General features: G+C 42.5%; 1 protein-coding gene and 1 pseudogene across 4 annotated transcripts in view; one reads left to right on the top strand and one right to left on the bottom strand.

Moving 5' to 3' along the window:
- The window catches only part of aatka (apoptosis-associated tyrosine kinase a), a 32,068-nt gene extending 18,393 nt beyond the window's left edge, over positions 1–13,675 (bottom strand). Inside the window, exon 1 of one of the 3 annotated variants that reach the window (XM_027010816.3) lies at positions 13,075–13,675. In XM_027010816.3, the coding sequence (XP_026866617.2) occupies positions 13,075–13,156 (82 nt within the window). In that variant the 5' untranslated portion in view covers positions 13,157–13,675. Of the gene's footprint in view, positions 1–3,048; positions 3,392–13,074 lie in introns of those variants that run through there. The other 2 variants (XM_027010815.3, XM_081711332.1) reach the window with 2 other exon arrangements.
- Positions 13,676–16,046: 2,371 nt separating this feature from the next.
- Positions 16,047–21,665, top strand: LOC113577900 (immunoglobulin lambda-1 light chain-like; annotated as a pseudogene). The gene is made up of 4 exons (XR_014120100.1): positions 16,047–16,133; positions 16,225–16,545; positions 20,660–20,692; positions 21,383–21,665. The product of XR_014120100.1 is annotated as an immunoglobulin lambda-1 light chain-like (transcript).
- Positions 21,666–25,527: the final 3,862 nt, after the last annotated feature.

The raw sequence follows: 25,527 nt of genomic DNA, 5'->3' as shown, positions 1-25,527 counted from the left end.
CCGAAGAACAACAACAAAAAAACTCCCATAAGACTGTATGAGGTTATATGAGAAGACACACTTGTGTTTGTAATTAAATAAAATCTGTTTGTATAATCTGTAATGTGATAATATAGTACTCCTTCATGAAAGTGAATTTAGTTAACAGCAATCCAAACTGTTGTGTAATGAGGCAGTTTGGTAGAGTGGGCCTTTGGTATGGTGGCATTTGATTCGCTGTGTGCTGAGAGAGGATGTAATAATGAAGTGGAGGCTGTAGCCAATCAGCAACGAGTCCTTTTCGTATGCTCTCAGGGGCCTGAGATAGAAGCTGCAGGGCCGGATGTCACAGTGTGCAGTGTTCAGATTTAAACTGTTTTTGATTTTTACTCTAAACATCCAGCTGGCACACAAGAGAGGGCAGTGTGAAAGTACACACACACACACACACACACACACACACACATGCCGATACACACATAAACACGAGCAAACACACGTACGATCACACTTGCGTGGCTCATTCATGCTTGCAAACATGCAAGAGTCCAAAACATCCACTAAAGGAAAAAAACATGTACACACAGATGCCACCAGCTGGCAAACAGGAGCAGTGTCATATATTCTGGCTGCAGCATCATAGACTAGTGTACTGCAGTCTATCTAAAAAACACAAGCCGCCTTAGCCTGGTCACACATCTCCATGGTAACAGCCTGCTTGGCTGACCCATTGTATTTGATGGGCTCTCACAGTGCACAAAATCTCCCTCCAGCCCCTACTTTTCCCAGCACCCTGCCAGATTTCTGTTGATGCTTTACCAGCTGGGAAGTGCTGTATCATCTCCGCACACTTGGATACACACTCAGAAACATGCTGTGTGTGTCACGTACACAGCAGGTCTGCCCCGCAATGACTGAGGGAGAGTTGCTGAATGAATGAGTGATAGCGAGTGAGGGAATGGGTGAGTGAGTGAGAATGTGAGGAGAGATTGAACAGAGTGAACACGGGTACTTGTGTGTACAATTCAGAGCACGAATACATGTTTGTAAGCATATGCAGGTCTGCCGGTGCTTGTGTGCTTATTTCTTTTGTGTGTGCGTGTGTGCATGTGTAGGCACACAGCTGCTGGAGAGATTGTGGTTTCCGGTCCGCTGCAACGCAGCACTGTGACTCAGACTCTATCCTGATGCACACACTCACGCACACACATGACGCCACCGCTCATCGAACTCACTCTCTTTACACTCCTCTCAAGCCACTAGCCAAGCAATCAGAAACACGGTGCTAAATCGCTCTCGCTCTCTCGCTCTCTCTCTCTCTTTCTCTCTCCCTCTTTCCCCAGGGACAGTCATATAACACTCGTCGTCTCCTGGCATGCTTTCATTAAACCGCCGCCACTCCACACTGCACAGAAATCTGCCTGCACCCCCAGCCCCTTCGGCCTATAAATATTTGAGAGCTGCACGTGATTGCGCGCTCGCCCCATCGCGGCGAAATGAATATAGAGAGCATGGGGATGGTTTGGCTTGGGGAGAGAGCTGCCTCATCCCAGACTAGGTGAATGACTGGGTTCCGTTAACTGTGCTGCGTTTCTGCAGCAAAACGATTTGGGGCTCCGTAGTGCCTACAGGTTGAGGTAGCCACTCGCGGGAGGAGTCCTGCCGGCCGGGGGGCGCAGCCACCACGGGCGGGTGGGTCAGGTTCGCCACATAATCACGAATCACGATGGGTTGGGATACACGACGACGACGGATGGGTCTGGCTTCCTGAGAGCTACGGGGGCGGAGCAAGTTAGCCTGTGGCCAGCGTCGCCGCGGACATGGTAGTGCCTGCTCACTCAGAGCGCAGACCGTCCGGATGAAAGTGGACGTCCGGCCAGCCCGGTGAGCGGTGGCTGGACGAGACGGATCGTCCAGGACTGCTAGGCCACTAGGGACTGAAACAAGAATAGGAAGCAGATTGCCCTCACAGCTATCTGTGCCCGTGCGCGCCTGTGCACAGTGGGGGCGCTCGTCGGAAAGGGAACGGTATCTGAAAAAATCCGGCACACACATTTAAATTAACCACTTAATCTCCAGAGGTATTATGTAGTTCATATTATGGCATATTATTCCATAACCTCTGTGAATTATTCAGCAGCTGCATTAAAACTAATGTGAATGGGACACAATGTCAACAGGAATAAAAATCTACATCCACTAGCATGTTCTAGAGTGTAAGGGGTTAGGAAGCCAAACATTAAACATGTACAATCATTTACACTCATTTAGTGGGTTAATACACTGATCGGGTTGATATCTTGATTAGTGGAGGGATGCTGATTAGTAGATATGAAGGTTCATGATGGACTGTACTGTATATCTCTGTTTTTCAGTTGGTCTATGATGAAAGTGACAATGGAAACTGTTCCTATAGCAAGACACGCAATTAGACATCGGGCAGTGTGTGTGTGTGTGTGTGTGTGTGTGTGTGTGTGTGTGTGTGTGTGTGTATAAAGATATAAATATATATACACATACACACACAGACACACACACACACACATGTATATGTATATATATATATATTTTTTTTTTCAAATTATTATTATTATTTATTTATATATATATATATATATATATATATATATATATATATATACATGTGTGTGTATAAATATATAAATATATAAATATATATATATATATATATATATATATATATATATATATATATATATAAAGAGATTTGTAAAAATAAATGCAGCTTTACAAAAAAAAGCCTACGAAAAGACCTGTTAACATAGATTTATCACAACTCCTTGATAAGAAAGCAGTAGTTGTAGTGCCTGCCTATGGGATGCACTTCCCTAATTTCTCTGAAGGAAGTATTGCAGTCACAACACCAGACAGAAAATAAACTAATTAAAACACGGGTGCCGTTCTAGAAATACAACTAATGCAGTTTCTGGTAAGTTATTAATGCAACTGTTTCTGGCAAAATAACCAATAACATCAAAGCCATCATGGACACACTGCACCATTAGACTGCATCGCATGCGATAGTAGACTGGAAGGCTACAACCCTACCCACAGTGCCAGAGAAGCCCAGGGACTTCAGAGCCAGAGCAGCGGTGTGGATGGTAGGGCTCAGGGTATGCACAGGCTCGTGGGGGATACAGCTCCAATCCGGACGCCTGGCAGCGTGGGGCCTCCAGGGAAGAGAAGCTTGTAGTCGTGGCAACGGAGAGCAGCAGGCCATTGCTTGGCTGGAGGTGAACTGTCTCCATGAGAGAGCCGGTCCACACGCAGCGCTGCAGCTGGACAAAGTGACACCCTCACACTTGGAGCCGATACTCCCTAACCCTAACCCTAACACCCACCTGTGGGACTCTTTTTAGACCGCTTCTCTCTCTCTCTCTCTCTCTCTCTCGCTCTCGTACACATACACACGCGCGCGTGCACTAGTCTTGGTTCTAGGTACTGACACCCTGCCTCATACCAAAGCTAAACAGTATTGCAACCAAATCCTCAGAACAAAGACAAAGAGAGAGAAAGAAAAAGAAAACGTGAGAGAAGCAGAGATTGAGAGAGAGAGAGAGAAGGAGAGCGTGAAAGAGGCTTAAAGACACAGGGCCAGCATAACACCCTCTTCCAAACCAGGGCATGACATTGTTCAACAAACTCCTCTAAGCACAAACTGATGCTCTTTTCTCAGGGCCTGAGTAGGTCAAGAGGAAAAGCCCTTTATGGCCATCACTCTCGTACATCAGGCGCCTAGCAACGCACCGTTGCACTTGCCCTAGTCCACAGCCGTGCATCCGTGGGCATGGAAGTGCGGCCAAACGCCCCGTGGCTTTGAGGCCAGTCCGACAGGCTGACCTTTCCAGGTGCCTGCCTTTAAGGTGGAGTGTATCAGGGACAGACAGGCGGGACCACCGGCATTTCTGGGGAATCCCGGAGCCCCTTAACCCATAGCCCAGAACCCCGGCCTGCGACAGTCACCACGTCCGCAAGGGTCCGGGCTCCGACTCCAAATAAACATCCTTGACGTTCCTCTCTTCTCCTGCTGGCAGACAGGAAGTGATGCTGACACCAGTCTCCCGTCCACCACTGAGAGGCAGAGAACAGTGGAGGGAATACGGGAGGCAGAGGGAATACGGGAGGCAGAGCGACACTCACTGCAAAACCAGACATAATGACAACAGAAAGCATGACCGAAGGCCTATACGGAGCGTGTCCCGCAAGAGCAGGACACAAACATAAGAAGGCGACAGTCATGGTTCCTTCCCAGCACATGCCTTTGTATACATAATGCATTATAAATGTATTCATAAAGGTTTATAAGGTATTTAGTGCTCATATTCAGATGTTATACTGGCCCTGTACAACACTGTTCACTGCATGTTTTACTCTTTCATAAATGTTTGATGACACCAGTGTTATAGTGCTTTTCAACAAGTGTTATGTCCGTATATACTGCTCATAACTCAAATGAAACATTAGATTTATTGCCCCACCGTAGCACAAACGCAGCTCCATACTAAATACTGTTTGATGCTCCTTACTGTCCTCAAAATTGAAGTGGTAGCAGTAAAAGGAATGCAAGGAGAAACGTTTATAGTGCTTTTTAATGCAGACCAAATACATAAATAACATTTTGTAGAGAGATATTCCAGTGCTTTTCAATCTAATCCCTAACGAATATATTAGCGTGTTTCCAACACTAACCCTGTACTTATAGTGGAACATGGAAAACCTGCAGACTCAAAACATGCATATAACGCAGGCCTAAAAGTACTGGTTGTCAATAAACATTTTGGTGAAACATGTATTTTGGCAGAGAGCCTTCGTGAGTTCTCAGTCAAAGGTATTGCAAATTAAAGCTGTAAATCTGCTGATTTTGTTACTCCAGAGATGGAACTACTTTTCCAGAGGAAAGAATTTATGGTAATGCCTTACTGCTACTCTACTCCCGTTCAACTTGAACACTCCCATGATCGCTCATGGATACCACAAAACCCTAGGGAAAGATTATATAATCAGAATAGTTTTTAACTGGGTTGGTCCAGTGTTTGAAGCTTCACAGAATTACACAAGAACAGCTTCAGTAAGACTGTCCTCTGTGTCATCCTAAGACATTTGTTGTTATAATGTAAGTGTCATAGTTTTTAAATTGCATTATAGTCATGCATTTGCGATGTTTATTGGCAGAATACATTGACAAAAGGCTTCCAATGACTTCCAAGTGTGTTTCAAGTCAAAAGGTTTTCCATTCTTTTCTAAGTAAAACTCTCATAGACCTAAGAACCTTTTTATTTAAAATCATTTATGTTTTAATTAATCCTACAGTTGGTTTTAAGATATAAATCCTCTACTGATTTATTTGTTTCTTGAATAGGTTTATAAACGAGACTGAGACTATTATGTCTCATCTTAATGCTCTTGGCCAATGTTTTCCATTTTACTTTTCCATATCCAGACGGATTTATTTGATCTAACCCTAAGCACTAAAACGGTGTTGGATGTCGTTCCCCCGACAGCTGGTAAAAGGTACATCCGATATCATGGGATCTTCAAGCTTGGCCATTATCAATACCTCTCTATCCACTAGTTCCTGTTCATTTTAACAGGAACCAGGTGGTCAAACACCTTCTTAAAATACCTAACCAGGATGCTACCATTCTCAGCAACTACCAATCTATTTCTAATTTGCCTTTTTTTTCAAGGATTTAGAAAAGGTGATCTACTCTCAACCTTTATCATTTATAAATAACAATAATATTTTATCCTTTTCAGTCAGGGTCTAGGACAAGGCTGACTCTGTCCTTTGGAAAGTGACAAATAATTTGTCGCTTTCTACTGACAGGAAATTGCCCCATCGTTATGCTACTGGATCTCAGGTCTACGTTTGTTATCGTTGAACTCTTTTTGACTGATTTGGCTTACTAAATCACTTACACTGGATGGGCATACAGGAAGTGGCCCTTGTGTGGTTTAATTCATAGCTTAAGCACAGGACATTTTCAGTAAATAATGGCAACTCTATTTCTTGCTCCTCAGCCCCCATGACATGTGGTGTTCAGCAAGAGTCCATTTTAGGCCCCCATCCTTTCGTCACTATATACGTTACCTCTAGAGCATGATGTTACTTTGCTGCTACGCTACTGACATTCAGCTCTACCTTCCTATGATACCTAATGATAATCGTTCCACAGTGTCTCTTGACGGTTGCCTGGAGAACATTAAATGATGATTGGCTGCTAGTTTCTTTCAATTAAATGCAAGGCAAGTCAGAGTTGATTGTATTAGATCCTCCTTGTCTTATCAATTGCATCCCCATTGATCTTCGATACTTGTCTTCCTGTATGAAGATGGTAGTGGAACATCTTGGTGTGTTCTTTGTGATCTCAGATTTCATCGACAAATCAATTCTGTAGTGAAAATATATTTATTTTTTCCAGCGAACTACTGCAAAACTTAAGCTTTCATTCCTTTTCTGATCTGGAGAAAGTCATTCATGCATTTCTTCACCAATAGATTACTTACAGTACCGAATGCTGCTGCCAGGTACCTCACTAGCACTAAGAAAAGAGATCATGTTACACCAGTTCCAGATTCACTCCACTAGCTGCCAGTTCAGTTTTGGTTTCAGTTAAAGTGCTTTTGTTTGTTTTTAAAGGACTTAATAGATCAGTTCCCTGTTATATTGCTAATTCCTGAGGTGTTCTTCACAGAACTTGTTGCTCTTCCCAGGGAACATTTGAAGCTTAGACATGTCCACACCCTGAGATTGCAGAACACCTTACCTTTTTCTTTTTGCAAAGCCTCTTGCTCTGCTTTTAAATCAGCACTTAATATCTACTTGTGTAAACTCGCTTTTGGCTAGATTATGAGAGAATAGTAATGTTAGATATAATCTTTGTGTTTGCTACACATGATTGTATTTGTCTCCTTTATTTTATTTCCTTATTTCAAATTGTGCATAGCACTTTTGGCAACATACATTGTTTAAATGTGTGAAATAACTACATTTTACTTACTTATAAAGTACAAGGATATATTGAAATGACTGTCCATGGTTATCGACCTATTCTCTATAAATGTGATAAAAATGCCTTTAAGAATTCCTTAAAGTACTATTTGGACTATTAAACCTCTTTCATTATATGGAAACATATAATGAACATATTATGTATGTATGAATATGTATTGACCAATCTGAAGGCTCATGTCAAGCATTACAATTGAAGGCATTACATTTATCTTATAACCCTTTAAAAAGGCACTTAAAATGCATTAAACCAGGAAGTGTTTCTACATGTTCTACTTTCCTGCTTATTTAGCACAGATAGGAACTTACACAGCAATAACCACAGTAATCAACAAGCTGTCAAGTCCACGGGTGCAACCACTGCCTCTGCTGAATTATCTCCAGAGGTTTGTTTCTGGAGTCACCCCTCTTCCATGCTGAGAAAATCAATGCTCTCCGATACCAGAGAACCAAAACTGACTGAAAACACACACACACACAAAATCGGATTTCCTGGTGCTCTAGCTGTGTGGGCACAGTCAGCCCATGGCCGATGTTGTCAGACGGCTTGGCGGTTTTGTGATTCCCCAGCTGGATATTAAAAGACTGTGTTTTTAACCACACCAGGGTATTTGTGGTTCAAGTACACCTTCAATATGACTAGAGGCAAATTGGGTTTCTCACCCTGTCTGTGCGTGTGTCTGTGTGAAAGTACCGCAGCGAGGAAGGAGGTAGCCTCATGTTTACGTAACTGCTCCTTCCCCAGGAACAACATGCGTGTCGCAGATAAGAAAGCAAAAGCGGCTGCGCACAAGTACGTGATTGTTCTGCATGCGTGTCTGGGAGGATCACTGACGCACTGGCGACTCAACTTCAAGAACTACCGGCTGAAACTTCAACACCAAAGCAGATGTCATTGATCTGGAACCTGCGTATTTTCTTTTATTCAGAACCTGTGGGGGAAAAAAAATGCAATTCATGCCATTTTATGTTCAGACACGGACAATTCAGTGGTGAGAGAGCTGGTTCTCCGACGCATGATGCATAATCCTGCCCTGCCGATGTCACAGTTCAAAAAACACACCACATCAGTGCCTCCGATGACAATAAATCACCTATCCTTATATCATTTTTCAGGTAGTTTTCAGAATTTCTCTGTCATACAGCTTGTTCTTGTTGTTCCAGTATGCTCATATGTTATTATGTACAGTACAGAAAAGCAAGGCCAAGGAGAGTGGAGCTCCTCTATGTTGGCAGACTACTGCTGGACCCTGAGGAATTCTCCTGAGGCCAAATATAGGCAGAAATACACAGTACATTTTAGAGGCAAGCTGCACATATTTTAAGATTTTGTAAGATATTGTAAGAGCAGCCTTATTTATGAATAAGTAATATATAAAAAACAGGTTCGCATTCAGCATAAAAAGTCCTATAATGTTCATCTATTTTAGTCTGGGAAGCAAAAACTGTTGGTAAGTAAAAGGTTTGTCACCCATTGTAATTAGTAACGGTATATAAACAATAAAAAACAGACAGAATGGAGCATTATGCCCTCTTGGGAATGTGTTGTTTAACTGTGAGATGGGGTGACATGTTGATTCATCTGTAATTGTCTCCAAAGAATCAGATATCACACCATTATCTCTAACCATTATAGCATGGCTCATGGGATTTCAAATTCCCTAACTGTTCCCACACCCTGTAGACAGATAATGTGTATGTGAATCTGATTCACTCATATTGCATATGTGAACTTCATAAACAGAGACATTCTGTCTTTTCCCTCTCATACACAGTATTTGAAGCAAATTTAGATACTGTTCCATCTGCCTGAGGCAGCAGTTAGTGAAGACAATCCAGGGCAAAGCAATGCATTAAATACTGCATTAACTCGTGTGTGTGTATCTGTGTGTGGGTGTGTGTGTGGGGGTGTGGGGGTGTGTGTGTGTGTGGGGGGGGGGGGGGGGGGGCTGTGTGAGAGTGAGATGGACAGAGAAAAACACAGTATGGGAAAATGGAACCAGAGTTATTAAACGTGAGGTTTTTCAAAGCTCTTCCCTCTCGTCACACAGCTAGACTAAAGATGAATTAGCATACAATTGGGATAGAACAGGAAAGCTCCACACCCTGTGCAAACCACCACTCTGCTCCAGACCTCATTACCCTGGGGACAAACCGTGTATGAAACGAGACTTGGGCCAATTAATAAAGCTAGAAAGAGACTGAAGTGAGATGTCATTACAACGTTTAACCAGTGGTGTTGGGAAATCGATCTGTAACAGCCACTGCTGCTTGTGTCTGTGGTTCAGCTAGCATGCTGCAGTAACCTCCACGGGGACAGCTATTCAGAACGGCCAGTGATGCCAGTCCTCCTCAGCGCACCCCCTAAAGGACAAGAACGTTGCCCAAGTTGCTGCATTCTTAGGCTTCGTTAAGAGGACCGCTTGCTTCATATGAAGCTAAGCACCACACAGCCCTCCACTCGGGACTGGCGTTACGTGTTGAGCTGTTGCTTGTAAGTGAGTGATGAGTAAGACAAAATGTCATTTTTTGGTGGTTGCCTTCGCTGTCCATGGTGCTGAAATTCTGCGCAGGTATTCCTGGCTCACAGCAGAGGAGGAGCGTGGCCTGCTGGAGCATAACCACTGAAAGCCACTGATGGTGTTTAACGAAGTCACGGGACAGCCTCATGTGACCCGCGACTACAATGTCAAGCAGTATCCGGACCACAATTAGCATTGATTTGTTTTGGAGAATGGCATGTTGGCAGCACAGCACACTCAAATTTAAATACCCTACAGCTTCAAATGGGGAGGGAAAAATACAGAATCCAATCTATAGCTGTCATTTACCAGGAGAGTTTGTTCTATATGGTATTCAACAATCCTAAAAACTGAGAGGAGGATGGACTAATTCAACAGTTTAATGCTTTTCTTATATAGCTCGGCCCAGCAATTTGATCCATCAGCGCTTTAAGAGATGAATGCTGGTTGCCGACTTTACTGAAACTGTAATCCATTATTAAACATCCAGAGAGATACTTTCATATTGTTTTACTTCATTTTGTTCTGTCATTTATAGGTACTGCACTATTATCCTGACTTTAATATCCTAAACAGTTTTTGCTATTCATTCTCATTATTCTCATTATTCTTATTAAAAGTTTAACTGACTGCTTTTGGATAAGTGTCAAATAAGCTTTGATAAAATAAGCTGGCACTGTTTTAAATAAACTATTTAAATCACAGTCCCAGATGTCTACAGCTTTGGAGAGCTAGTATTGGGAGACACCACGCTAGGAGGTACAAAACAAGTACAAAAGGACATGGGCAGGGCTCTTTAAATGCCACATAACCTCATTTCCAAAGTGGGCGAGGAAGCAGTGCCAGGGACCACGGCAGAGGCTCCTGGCCATGCCCAGAACGAGTGGCCAAACACTGGCCCACCTGGAGGGGGCCAGGCCTCCAATGGTTTATATTCTTTACACTGATTTTACTCAAATATGGTGATACCTTGAAATGAAACCGGTGAAGGATGGTGCAAGAGCCCCTCCTTCTCTCTCTGTGCTGGACCAGAGTCAAGAGTATGACCTGTGAGCCCCATTCAATCTCTCTCACCCCTGATTTCAATTCTCAAGTGACCCTGGCACATAAAAATTGTTTTGATTAAACAAATGCACTTGCCCTAACACAACACTGCATGCACACACACATACTCTCTCTCTCTCTCTCTCTCTCCCTCTCTCTCTCTCTCTCTCTCTTTTTCTCACTTTCTCTCTCTCTCTCCCTCTCTCTCTCTCTCTCCCTCTCTCTCTCTCTTTTTTTCTCTCTCTCTCTCTCTCTCCCTCTCTCTCTCTCTCTCTCCCTCTCTCTCTCTTTTTTTTTCTCTCTCTCTCTCTCTCTCTCTCTCTCTCCCTCTCTCTCTCTCTCTCTCTCTTTTTCTCACTTTCTCTCTCTCTCCCTCTCTCTCTCTCTCTCTCCCTCTCTCTCTCTCTTTTTTTCTCTCTCTCTCTCTCTCCCTCTCTCTCTCCCTCTCTCTCTCTCTCTCTCTTTTTCTCACTTTCTCTCTCTCTCTCCCTCTCTCTCTCTCTCTCTCTCCCTCTCTCTCTTTTTTTCTCTCTCTCTCTCTCTCCCTCTCTCTCCCTCTCTCTCTCTTTTTCTCGCTTTCTCTCTCTCCCTGTGGTACAATAACAAAGGAATCGTGGCCAATCTCATTACAGTCCAGATGACACTACCATGCCCTTGTCCACGTCCAATATGCTTAGGAAGGGTGGCAGCTCGTCTCACATGCACAGTGCTGCCGCTCCCTATTCCAACTCAGTCTCCCACCCCTCCACCCTCCCCTCACCCCATGCCCACACCTCGCACCATTTATTGCCACAGTAACATCGATTCTCAATCCCATTACCCAGCTAGTCATAGTAACAGATTGCCACTGACTCCTGCCTGCTGTTGGGCATGTACATCACATCGCCGGACGAGGCTCACATGGAGAGACAGAGCCAGAGACACTCCGGCTCTTGATCTAGCTCATCTTTCGTCTCTTTCTCCCAGCCCGATGCAGCGTGCACGCTGCATCATGGGTGGCCAACCTCCTGAACCACGTCGCGTCCCGTTACCTGCGTCTGCGAGCTTGCGGGAGACTAGGGAAGCCCGCCTCTGGCCTTTCCAGCCCCTGCTCGGCAAAAGCGAGTGCAGCTGTGCAGTCTAATGAGGCAGAGGGAAGAGGCACAGCTGGCCCATGCGCTTGTGCATGTGACGTCTCAGAGGTGCCAGAAGCTCAGCGCTTCACAGCCAGGCTGGATTCTCTGCTAATGAGGCACCCAGTCTCTTCAGTCCACTCACACACACCCTAACCCTAACCCGAACCATAACCTCAGCATTCAACATTTTTTTGCAATTTCAGATTTAATAAATGACTATAACAGAGGATATATTAAAGATCATGAGGACTCACACCACACCACAGATCTGGAGTGTTATAATACATATGTATCTGAAACAGACCCATGCAATATTGCATATATTTAGATTCTACTGTACATTTACACTTATGGACTGAGTACAACTTGTGCAACTGAGGGTTAAGGGTCTTGCTCAGGGGCCAACAGTGGTAACTTGGCAGTGGTGGGGCTTAAACCAGCAACCTTCTGATTACAAGTCATGTACCTTAACCACTGTGCTACCACTACAAAACAGCCACAATGGCGCACGTTTTAAATGCTAAAATAAATGCTTATATTCTTGAATTCCAAAAGTGGCATGTGCCTGGTACTTCTGTCCAGGATCTGGATCGACACCTTTGGCACAAACTGACACCAGCACTGTGTGTTCCTACATCACCTCTGATATGGAGGGACAGATCTGGTGTTACTGGGATTCCTACTAATGGCATACTACTGACATGCCCCATACGTAAGCCAGATCTCTCATACTGCCTATAGGGTACCTCAGTGCACCCTGACCATGCCTTAGAGACCTGCTTATACACGGCCACAACCACGACCCATGCACGCCCAACACGAGGAGACTCCGCTAACGCGTATCCCAGCCAGGGCATGTGGCAAGGACTTGCTCATCCTCTCCTGAGCCTCAAGGGCGCCACTAGCTTGTGACCTCTCTAGGAAGCGAACACCATTGCTAACGTGTCAAGCGCGTGGACGCGTTATGCAACATGGCCACCGTGGGAAGATACACAGACACAACCACTGACGGGAACAGAGGCGTCTGACTGAAGGAAGTTTACGTGCAATTCTGCCTTTCTAAAAATGCTATTAGAACGTTGCGCAGGATACCAGTGAGACCGCAAACACTGCATACAAAACACAAATACACACACACACACACACACACACACACACACACACACGGGTTTTTTACCAGAATAAAAAAATGGAAATGATATAATGGATTAGAACACTCTATGGATATATCTTACAGTTTTGTAAGCTATTTTGCGCTACAAACCAGAGAATTCTACTTAAACTGTTACAGTGTTTCACTTTTTCCTGTTTCATTCTTTCAGTGTCTTGGCACGTCGCTCCGGCAGCTAAACACTGCAATAATATTTCGGATGACACTAACCTGAGTCAAAATGTGAGCTGAAGGCAAAACTAGGATTGAGAAAAGCTGAAGACATGACCACGACGAATACCGACGATGTCATCCTCCTCGTAAGGCTTTAGCTGTACTGCAGTATTTTGCAGATATTAGCTACAAATAAATACCGTCGTAATAAAGCAAAGCAGCCGCGGTGTGGTCAAATGCAACATATTACATTACTCCTTGGCGCTGAGCTCTTCGCGGCATTCTGCATTTTAGCGGTTGCGTCGCATTAAGACGCCAGTGTTGGAAAAACATTTCCGTCCGCTTTTGTTTCTGCATTCAGAGCCGCAGTCATTCGCTTGATTGACATACACTGTGAGCAGCGACGTTTCCCACGTATGCCACTCGGCCATTATCACGTTGGAGGAGCGGTTCTCTCCACGGGCGCCTTGTCGCCGCGATGCCGTCGCCGAACCGCTTGCCTTCTCGTCCCTGCACCAAGGCTCTGGCGATCATCCAGTGAAAATGTCCCTGCGAAACTTAAATCGCGCCCAGCGGGGACATGCAATCTCAGCTTCGGCACGGCTCTTCTACCCGAGCCTCGGTCAATTAATAGCGCGTCTTGCGGAGTGTCTAATAAACTGGACGGGTTGCAGGATTTTGGAAAGGTTGTGAAGAGCGCCATCTCTCAGCAGATCTATGAACTGTACAGTTCTTCATCATCCTAGGAGGTTTTCCGTCATTATCACATTACGGTCATCGTTTTTGTTTCTTTGTTTGATTGACTTATTATTATTATTATTTATTTGGGATTTTATCGTTATTTTTCCCGTCAGCAACGTTTAAACCATATGCCAAATTTTGACCTTCAAGTAGGTCAAAATTTAGTATATAGCGAAAAGTAAACCTGTATCGATCACCCCAATGGGGGCGCTGTGACGAGTATGTGCATTTTTCGTCCATAGCTCCTAAAATGTACGAAATCGAATCAAAGAAACTTGTCACGGGGACCACTAGGTGCCGCCCACTTAGACCTAGTTTTTCTCAGTTTAAAATGTTTTCTTTCAAAAAATCTACATATTAAATCTTGACATTTAATTATTATATCCCATAAACGTTTCATAGTTTTGGCTCCATCAAACCAGACATCCAGATACACGTCCTGAGCCTACATCCCCCCAGGGGCAGTTTAAAAAAAGTTAAGTCATGTTCAGCTTGGCTGACTGTCCAATGTGAACAGTGTTGTGAAGTACTGTAGATACCAATGTGAACAGTGTTAAGTACTGTATATACAAATGTGAACAATGTTGTGAAGTACTGTATATACAAATGTGAACAGTGTTGTGAAGTACTGTATATACCAATGTGAACAGTGTTAAGTACTGTATATACAAATGTGAACAGTGTTGTGAAGTACTGTACACACAAATGTGAACAGTGTTAAGTACTGTATATACCATTATGAACAGTGTTGTGAAGTACTGTAGATACCAATGTGAGTCAGCACATTTGATTTGGACTTTCATCAGTACGGGGCAGTATGACATAGAGATGTCAATTCCAAAACAACGAAAACTTGAGAACTCACCTGCCTTGCCTGACACCCAACATTTAGGTCAGGATTTTTCTCAGCTTCATTGATTTCTACAGCAACATATTAAGGGAACTCCTAAGGATCTGATCACGTCACAGACCTAGCTTCTAACTCACTCATTTTTACAGGTTTAATAGCCAGAAAATTTGAGCTATCAGCATATAAGGGTAGAGATAATGACACTAGTTCACTGTACAAGGACACACTATGATTGCTCTATGTTACAGTCACCCTGATCCTAAGTCTGAAAACAAGATCACTGCTGACTAGATACCACCTCTGTCAACACACCAGTGACACTGCATTGATAATCTGTATGAGCATGTGAGGTAACCACAGCACATGCACACACACACACACACACGCACGCACGCACGCACGCACACACGCACGCACGCACACGCACGCACACACACACACGCACACACACACACGCACACCCACACGCACGCACGCACACACACACACGCACACACACACACACACACACACACACGCACACACACACACACACACTCACACACACACACACACACGCACACACACACACACACACACTCACACACACACACACACACACAGTGAACCGTTGGGGGAAAAGCTGGAATCACTGATTCACTTACACAGTCTTCTTGTACACAAAGATAAAATTGACAAGATAAAGCCTTGATCAAATTTAGCATGGGCCAAAAATAATATTCTCCACTTGAGGGTCCTGCATAGTATCTTAGCTGTTCCCAGGACTGCACTCTTCTGGGATCTGCTGGAGCCATTCTTCCAGTACACATGCATCTGTGCATAATATGAATGACTCAATTATATTAAATATGACAGGAGCAGCACTAGGGGGCAGTGGAGGACCACAGAGAGAGGTGCACTCATGGAGATTTCCCCAACAGATGAAACGCTCCCCTAATCAGTGTGAACCTCCTCTCTCACAGAGTTCTGGTTATTTTATGTCTATGTAAATGTCGAGGCTTCTCTGTTTCTGAGTGGGCGAGACGATAAACACGCTGTTTTCCAATCAGATGCCATGCTCCCATTAAATGGGATGGTGAATCATAAGATTAATACTACTGCTATGATTTGGCTTTTGTGTTTGAAAACTGTCTTGAATGTTGAAGTTTAATGAAAGTGCACACCTAAACAAAATTGTGTGTGGAATGTATAACTGTCTCTGTCTCCTCTGTATCTCATGTAAACATGGTATTGTGCTGAAAATGAAAAGCGATTAAAAGCGGGGTCACTAATATACAGCAAATCACTATACAGCATGTGAGTTGTTAACATATAATGAAACAAATGAACGTGTGTAGGACCTCACATAAGGTGTGTGCTGTTGAGAGGCCCTGCCCCTTTTCCCTCCTCCCTGTCTTATAGCTCCACCCTGCCGTGTGTCCTTCGCCTGCTCCTCAAGCCTCTCGTCTCTTCACTCGGCACAGAGTTCCAGCACCCACGGCCACGATGCTGCCAGCACTGTGCACTCTTTTCGCTGCTCTCTCGTGTAAGATCTCAGCACACTAGAGCTCCTCCGTGTTGAGCCACTTCTAACGTAAGAACGCGCTAATGTAATGTGGCTGTTGTGTTTACTCCAGGTGTCAGTGGTGTTACCGTGGTAACGCAGAAGCCTCCTGTTCTTACAGTGACTAAAGGACAGAAGGCCACTATGGACTGTAATCTGAGCACAGTGAGAAATAGTGGCGCACGTTCGTATAAGCAGCTTCCAGGGGGAGTTCCTCAGTATGTGTTGACGTATTATCACAGCGATAGCTCTCCTTCATATGGATCAGGTTTCTCCTCTCCCAAATTCACATCAACACACTCTTCTACATCAGATTACAGTTTGGTTATTAATAATGTGGAGGTTGGAGACTCTGCATTTTATTAAGCATGGGATAGCTCTGTTAGTGAGTACATATCACAGTGATTCACACCAAGACAAAAACTTCCGCACTGCTCGCTCACACTTCTGCTTTCAAACATCATGAGGAACAGACACATCTAAAGATGTACATCAGGCAAGACTCATTTACATTTACAGGATTTTATTGGCAACTGCATGGGACTTTTATAATGTTTTACTCTCATGTTTTCGTCTACTAAAGCACTGATTAAGAAATGAAATGTTTACTGAAATCATGTGTCCTCATGTTTGCAGTCGCTGAATTATAATTTCACATTGGTGTGATTTTTTAAATAATAATAAATCTATGACTTGCTGCTTTTAATAACATCAGTGTGATCAGATCGACACCAGAACAGTCATATGGTCCTGATGCAGTGGTGCATGACTTCACACTGATGTAACACTGATCCACTGGTGTGTTGGGTTGTAATACATGAACACCACTGTTCATACATCACCCAAAAACACCTTCAACAGGCATAAGTTTGTCACATAAAGGAACTGCATTATGAGTCTGCATACACTCATCTATTAACTATGCCAAATGAATATAAATTTTGACTTCATTTTTAATATATAATCAAGAATTCTCTTGCTTATTCCAAAAAGTGCACTCTGCAAGATTACATTGTCATTCCAAATGTAGAATAACTGCTCCAGTTTGATTATTTAGAAACAAAACGTATGATATACGATACACTGGAATTACCTGTTTTGGTCATCTTTCTTTTTCTACTAATTCAAATGATCTGCTTGAGATTTGTTTATCACTTTGTAAATATGAGGAATTCTGGATATTAATTTTATCATATCTTCTTTCTCACTTTCTCAGTGTTATACAGCTGTCTCAATGTCTCTCACAATACTTACAATCTAAATATTATTTACTACAGTTAATTTGAAATCTGTAAGATACACAGTAACAACAACATAACAGAACGTCTTTATATATTTCTCCAAAACAAAAGTGTTTGTCATGTCTATATGGGCAATACAGACCTGTTACAGATTGCATGCTGTACTCTTTGAATTCCTTGTGACATTAATGGTTTCAAATATGTTTTCTTTACAAAGTAATGAATAGTACACAAATATCCATGTTTGAGAATAGACTGGCAAATGAAGTGCCAATACATATAAGCTCCAACACCACACATGCACAAAAAAATAAAGACTACAGACAGCATCAAACACAGGGAGCCCACCATCCTGTAAGCCTCTACCATCAGAAAGATAAAAAGGGCCAAGGAGTGGAGAACATTCAGAGCCCCGCTCTGGTCCTGGGTTACCCCAACCAGCTCTGGTCCTGGGTTACCCCAACCAGCTCTGGTCCTGGGTTACCCCAGCCAGCTCTGGTCCTGGGTTACCCCAACCTGCTCTGGTCCTGGGTTACTCCAATCAGCTTTGGTATTATGCTTCTCCATTTAGCTCTGGTTCTGTTTTGCTCTGGTCCTGTGTTACTAGATTCCTGTACGAATGAAAAAGTGTTTAAAAGTGTTTTAAAAAAAAGTGTTTAAAAATTAGCATATTAGTTGAATCAGTGAAAGCTTTAAACTGGGTAAAGCATCAAGAGAACCCTATATTGTATTTAGATAGCACAACATAGACACACTTTTCTGTTTCAGTAAAATGTTAATAATAATATTTATACTCTTGTGCTTGTGTATTCACAGTTTCAACACTGCCATAAGTCATCAGCCAATCAGAAAGTAGTGGATTTTTACCAATGAAGTTGTTCCTGCTGTTGCTCTACATTCTCATTGGTTAGGAAAGGTGCGATGAACACCTGGGACCTTTGACCAGTCCAGGCCATGGGGAAGCAAGCTAGTGATTGTGGATGGGTTCATCAGATTTCCACAGGACAACATTCCAAAAGGTTTTTAGAAACTCTAACGTGCTGCTAGTTCAGCAACATAATAGTCATTCGTTTTGGGCTGTTAATTCCATTTCATGTTGAGACATGCTGAAGAACAGAATGCTTGTAAAACATACAACTGACCTGTTATTTTGTGACTGTGATGCACATGACTGTATGTGGTGGGTAGTGAGGAGACTGAGCACATCATTCCTTTTCTATGCAATTGAACACATAAACTAGTGTGTGTGGGACTGAAAAGAATGGCAGAATGATGTGAGACACCTGAAAATGTACATGATTGATACAAATTGTCAGGGCCAGTATGAAGAATAGTTTGTACTTGATGTGAAGTTTAGTTTTAGTTTGTACAGATGTTCACTGTATGAATAAGGGTGGTTATGTCTTATGGAGAATGTTAAAAATGTAACACCATAACAGATTACCAAATTATGACATATTTTTGCCAAACATGTTTGCCAAAAGACAAAAACTTCCTCACTGCTCACATACACTTCTGCTTTCAAACATCATGAGGAACAGACACATCTAAAGATGTACCATGTGCATCAGGCAAGACTCTTTTATATTTAAATGACTTTGTTGACAATTGTATAGAACTGTTATAATGTTTTACCCTAATGTTTTAGTCTATGAGAGCAATGATTAGAAAATTAAATGTTTACTGAAGTCATGTGTTCTCAGTGAATTATAATTTCACATTGGTATTATTTTTTATATGGAATACATCTGATGTAACTGATATAACACTGATCCACTGGGCAGAGTGAAGGGTTGGAACGCAGGAACACCACAAGGACCACAGTTCCTGCACTACATCTCATCATCCCAGAACACCTCCAACACACACACGTGAATTATGTAAAGGGCATGCAGATGAGAACTGAGTCTGAATACACTCTATTAATGACAGTCATTCTGGGCTTTTCATTCACAAACCTTTCAGAATGGTGCGAAAACCAAAAACCAACCAGTGATCTGTGACACTGTGGATGAAAGCAGGTTGCAGATCAGAGGGGTGAAAAGAAAATGGCAAGAAACATGCAAAGAAAAAGACGTCGCATCACAAGATTGATCACATGTGAGTTCAGCTTTGGCACCAAAACGTCATCTCACAACACGCCACAAGCTGGATTTCAGTGGGCTACAACAGCCAAAGACCACGGTAGATGTTGAGGTGGTGAAGTTCCTAAGTCCTTCTATTTGCTGGTACAGAAACGATTCAGTTCATACAAAAATGATGATGCAGACTTGAGAATTGGTTGAAGAGAAGAGCTAGTCCAGTTCTTTGTTGCAGGTTAAAGTTAGCAAGCATTATTGAGGCACCCTCCATAGAATGCCTGAAGCAGACAAAGACCATCATTTGATTACCATTTTCCAGGGGTGATCATATAATCTCCCTTCCTTCTTTTGTATCCTAGTCATTGAAATCTCCACCATTATATCCAAAACCATGCATATTGAATATTACTAACCATTATTAAACATTATGCAAATTGAAATCCAATATTATACCAGTTGGAGTTTGATACCCTTATCAAGTAGAAGACTTCCCTTAAAAAAAGACGTCTTCATCGTAGCTGCACTTATAAAGTTGTTTTCTGCCCCACTCTATATCTGGTGAAGAAGTAAAGCACCTTGTGCAGAGACCTGCACTTCACACATAGAAGCCTCACAGTAGCCTAGACTCTGTACACACAGGCCTTTAGAGGCCTTTTCTCTGTACACAGATCACTTCATAAAGAGTCCAGAATCTCTTCAATCCTGAACTTTTACTCCTGGGGTGTTACAGAGTAAACATGTCTAAGTCAATATTTAGCCCATTCCTGCCTGCAATCATTCTTTTATTATTTCAGAAGACAGAGGAAAAACGTTGGACGGACAGATGACACTTTTGTATCATACCGATGGCAGGAAATCCTCGGAGCTACATGAGTACAGCCAACCTGGTGTGGTATATACAGCACAGCCCAGTGGTGGCTCAGTGCTGATGCACGCAGTATGTTGCATGCACACAATACTCCTGTTTGAAGGACTTCTGAGTGGCAATGGTACATCTGAACTCTGCTGTGGACAAAGTTCATCCCTTCCTAGACTGTTATCTGGCAACCCAGGGACACTAATATGCGTGCAAAAAACTAATATAGCTGAATAGCTTAAGGCACTCTGCTAAAGACATGCTTCCCTGTCCCTGTGTTCACTCTTGAAAGTGAGGAGGTTTTTGTACGAGTGAAACGCATCACTGTGTTATTTGGCCAAGGAACAACACTGAATGTCATTGGTAAGTCCTCTTTTTCTCTTTTTCTGTGTTTGCGTCAGTGTTTGAAGCTTTCGTTTTGGAGTGCAGCAGTTATATCATGAATGTTAGGGAACATTTTTGTTTATTACTTTAAACAGCGTTGCAGCGCCCATAGAAACGTCTGTTAGATGTATTTTCATTAGGTAATAAACTCTTCAGTGTATGTAATGACTTTCATTCTTATTGCTGTAGTGAGTATTTTGTGCTGTCCTGTAATTATTATAATCTTCCTTAAAGATTGTTTTATCATCAGTTAATTTTTTAACATTCAACACAAAATCAAGAACATATGGTCTTGTCTAACTGGATTCTGAAGCTATTTGTCTTATTAAAATAAATGTAAAAATCTATTAATTATGATTAAGATCTTTGATTAATCTCTAACTCGATGGATGCCTGTGTCTCATTTACATTTGCATTTACATTTATGGATTTTAGCAGACGCTCTTATCCAGACCGACTTACAAAAGTGCTTTGTCAGTTACTCATAGAAAACATCCTAGCCAGTAGAGCAGGTTAGAGCCCAATATACCAGTGATCTAGAATACTGTAGAAATACAAGGACCACTGCTGATGCCTGGAAGTACAAAATTCATAAGGTCTCTCTTAAACAATAACCTTGAAACTTTCATCCGTTCACATGAATTTTACTCTAAACTTCCCTCTGATCAGACGCTGTACTGCCGCCTCCTGTTCTAACCCTTCTTCCCTCCATCCGCTGAAGAGCCGAAGTCCAACAAGGCCACCCTATTGTGTGGGGCCAGTAACATGGCCACTGATGCGCACTGGCTAGACACCAGAGGAGTCTTCACTGGCTCTGCTCAGCAGCAAACCAAGCAGCTATTTGACCATTGAGAGCTCAGAGTGGAAAAATGACAAGACCATGACATGTGAAGTGTCTGCTGGATCTAGTCTGGCATTGAGGAAAATTCAGATGTCTAAATGCCTTGTGTGAACCAGATGAGAGTGTTTACATTTTTAAATACTTTTAAGACATGAGCCATTTATTACTTGGCTAAACTAATACAAGTAGCAGTTTTATCTGTAGTGAAGGATTATTGCTGACTGCATTAAGAAGCTTAATCTTCTGCTTAAGTAATCATTTTAGCTTTTTTGGTTCAGAACAAAATTGATTGAACTTTAATAAAGTGTATAACGTAATAAACTGCCCCTGGAAATGTTTCATTGTGCTGGAATATAGATAATGGATGATTATCTCATCACAATATATATAAAAAGGAAAAATGAGAAAGGATAACACTGAAAATAAAAATAGCATGGTCAGTCAAAATGTTAAAAAATGAAATTCCCGAGAGAGAGAGACTCAGATATTGAGACTCAACCTGCACATCACACAGGTGTTTATTTGTTTATCTGCATCTTTAGTTGCAGATGCTCACTGTATAAAGTCTTATAGAGAATGATAAAGCATGACAAATTACCAAATGATGACATATTTTTGTGAAAAGTGTTAATACATCTGAAATGCCACTACAAATACACACACACACACACACACACACACACACACACATATATAAAGACAAAAATATTAAAGTGATCATACTAGTATAGAAACTATTCTGATTCTTTTTTCTGACACAGTAGATCTTTACACTATGAATATGAACATGACAGGAGCAGAGAGAGGTGCACTCATGGAGATTTCCCCAACAGATGAAACGCTCCCCTAATCAGTGTGAACCTCCTCTCTCACAGAGTTCTGGTTATTTTATGTCTATGTAAATGTCGAGGCTTCTCCGTTTCCGAGTGGGCGATAAGCACGTTGTTTTCCAATCAGATGCCATGTTCCCTTTACATGGGATGGTGAATCATAAGATCAATACTACTGCTATGATTTGGCTTTTGTGTTTGAAAACTGTCTTGTTGAAGATTGTTGAAGTTTAATGAAAGTGCACACCTAAGCATAATTGTCTGTGGAATGTATTTATGGAGTTATTAAGTTGACCCTTAATTTATTTACTTAAAACCAGGGAGCTGATGTTAGAATAGGAAAAGTGGCATCCCTAGGCTTAGGAAGGAAATGTTCTTTTCACAATCATAGCCTGTTTAGGGTGGAGTAAGTGTGTCGTGGTGTTGTTGAGGATGGGGACAGACAAGACCATGTAGGTGGAGAAGGAGCCACAGGTCAGACTGGGCAGAGAGAGAGCAGAGGTCTTCACCCAGCCTATACCTCCACATACCGCCGTTTCCAACATTCTTTTGCACTGTATTTACTTAAAATGAACAGTTTAAGTAACTTATAATGCATATCGAAATGCAGTGCATCAAATATACATCATTTATTTGTTTTTTTGTTATGCTGACTGAACATTTTTATAGTTATATACAAACAGTTTTATTTAATTTAAACCTATGGCTGCCTGTTGTTTCTTTAAGTGTCAACCAGTGCTAAAATCCAAAATGTGTGTGCATATTTGTGTATGAGTGTGCATGTCTGGCTTACAGAGAGGACCAGCTGTAGTCCCAGGTCTTAGGTTTCCAGTGCTCTGCACCCATAATAACTGCAAGCTGAAATGCTGTAGTGAGCATCACACTCACTACCATTCCAAGAAGGCCTAGATGCAGGAACACAAATATAATTCATTGAAATGGCTCCAGTTCACAAGTCTTGCCACAAGAGTACAGTGTTGTACAATATTTGGTGTTCACTATACAACCAATGCAATACCCTGCTATTCTTCAAATCAAAGCAGTTAAAAATGACTTATGGTTCATTCGTTAATAAATAACTCTGCTCATTAGCCAATCAGACTACCACAAATTAACCCACAACTAGATACACATAATGTAACATATGGATATGCATATGTAATATATGGATATGCATATGTATTTGATTTGTATATATATATTCATATTATACATATATTGTACATACATTGTTATATATATTTTTGTGTATATATATATATATTTCTTTATACATCCCTGTATCTTTCCTCATTTTGGACAGAGCAGTCTCAAAAACCATTTCACTGCGAATTATACCATGCATGTCTATGTACGTGACAAATCATCTTGAAACTTGAAACTATAGTCAGTACATGGTTTGAATATATAGACTGTGTGCTTTAAACGTACGCTCTAGGATGCCGACCGGCCTCACCGTCTGTGATAGTGCATTGAGGATCCTTGAGTGAGGAGCGAGGGAGGGAGGGAGGGAGGGAGGGAGGGAGGGATGAAGTGAGAGAGGGGAGGGGGCTAAGAAGACAGGATGGTCTCCTCCGATCCAGCATAACAACTGCCGATACTCCAATATAGCAGCTATGAAACAACACTCTGGGCCTCCCTTCCTAAGTTCCCTTCATACACGTGCCTTCTCTGTCTTAAAGTCAAGAACATTTATGACAGGATTTTAAAGCTCATTCTTAACTTTCCAACACACACACACACACACACACACACACACACACACACACACACACACACACACACACACACACACACACACACACACACACACACACACACACACACACACACACACAATAAAGGTGTTGAGCCTTAATAGCACAGAGCCCAAACACTGAGCCAGCCCTGGATGTCTGAGCCCTGCCCCTGCAACAGGAAGGTGGGTAGCAAAGCAGGAGGCGGAGCAGCAGGGCAGGAGGCGGAGCATCTGAACTGGTGTTGCGTAATCTCTTCATTTGTCATGGACCTGTGACATGGACGTGTGGGAATCTCCCCAATTTACCACGATTCTGCCTGTGGTTTAACTCAATGGCGTAGGTTTTAATTTCGACTGTGGTGGGGGACACACTGCTCACCCAACCTTACACATCATATGAGTGAGTAGTGTGAGAAGAAGTGATTGGCGGGGGGGGACACGTTTTCCCCCCCGAAACCTATGCCTGTGTTTCAACCCCACCCTGCCCTGTCACTCTGAAGAACTGGATGGAAAACTGCAGCATGGGGTTCTGCATAAAACACTTCTGAAAGACCGTTAGCTGATGCAGATGTCTGCATGGCTGTGCTATAGCGACAAAAAGGCTCTAATAGAGGGGGTGACAGAGATGCACACTGAATTCACAATATTAAAGGGACATTTGAGATCAATCTATCATGCAGCTGGTTTGGTGTTTGGGGTTACTGCCTGGGTTTCATAATGCAGTTGATAGCAGAAGATATTTTATGGTCGCATGAGATGTTTCCTGAGAGGGCAATGAACAAAGCTGAAAGACGCTCGGCTTGAGTCATCTCATTAAGTTACAGCAGCGGCCGTTCTCCACAACCACGCGGCCATTAGTGTGACTCCTGCAAGCAGCAAAGTGATGTATGCACACTCACCCACAATGCACAGCCACAGCTGCCCTGCTAGCTATATCTGTTACCAGATTTGCTACCAAAGCAGGGCAAGACTTCCCTCGTCCCACCACTCTGCAACCTGGGAGCTTGCATTGTGTCTTGCAGCCCGTTCAGTCAGACAGTGCTATCATTTAAGATGTTAAGTGTTAATCGCTTAAGCTCCTTGTGCATATGCGTATGGCCTGCAGCTGAGGAGCAGAATTCTTTCAGAGTGACAGGAGAAACCTACAAACAATACCAGCCAGTAAAGAACCGAGCAAAGTTTTCAAAGCACAGGACATTAAAGAGGTTAAATCTGTAGAGGAAGTCAGAGGCAATCTTTGAGTACCTGTCAATACATGTTAAACAAGAGTAGGTCATTGAAATATTTATTTGTACTATTATTAGGTGACTAAGTAATAAGTTAAGCTATTAGTTACCCACATAACTGATGATGCAATTTCTAAGAACTCTTTACAGGTAAATCCTGTGGATGAAGAGATTTTGGT

The sequence above is a fragment of the Electrophorus electricus genome, chromosome 3 (genome assembly GCF_041902795.1).
Source record: "Electrophorus electricus isolate QZ-2024a chromosome 3, ASM4190279v1, whole genome shotgun sequence".
In the NCBI taxonomy this organism is placed as follows: Eukaryota; Metazoa; Chordata; class Actinopteri; order Gymnotiformes; family Gymnotidae; genus Electrophorus; species Electrophorus electricus.
The sequence above is the reverse complement of the archived record's forward strand: the minus strand, read 5'-3'. Positions and strand labels throughout refer to the sequence as shown.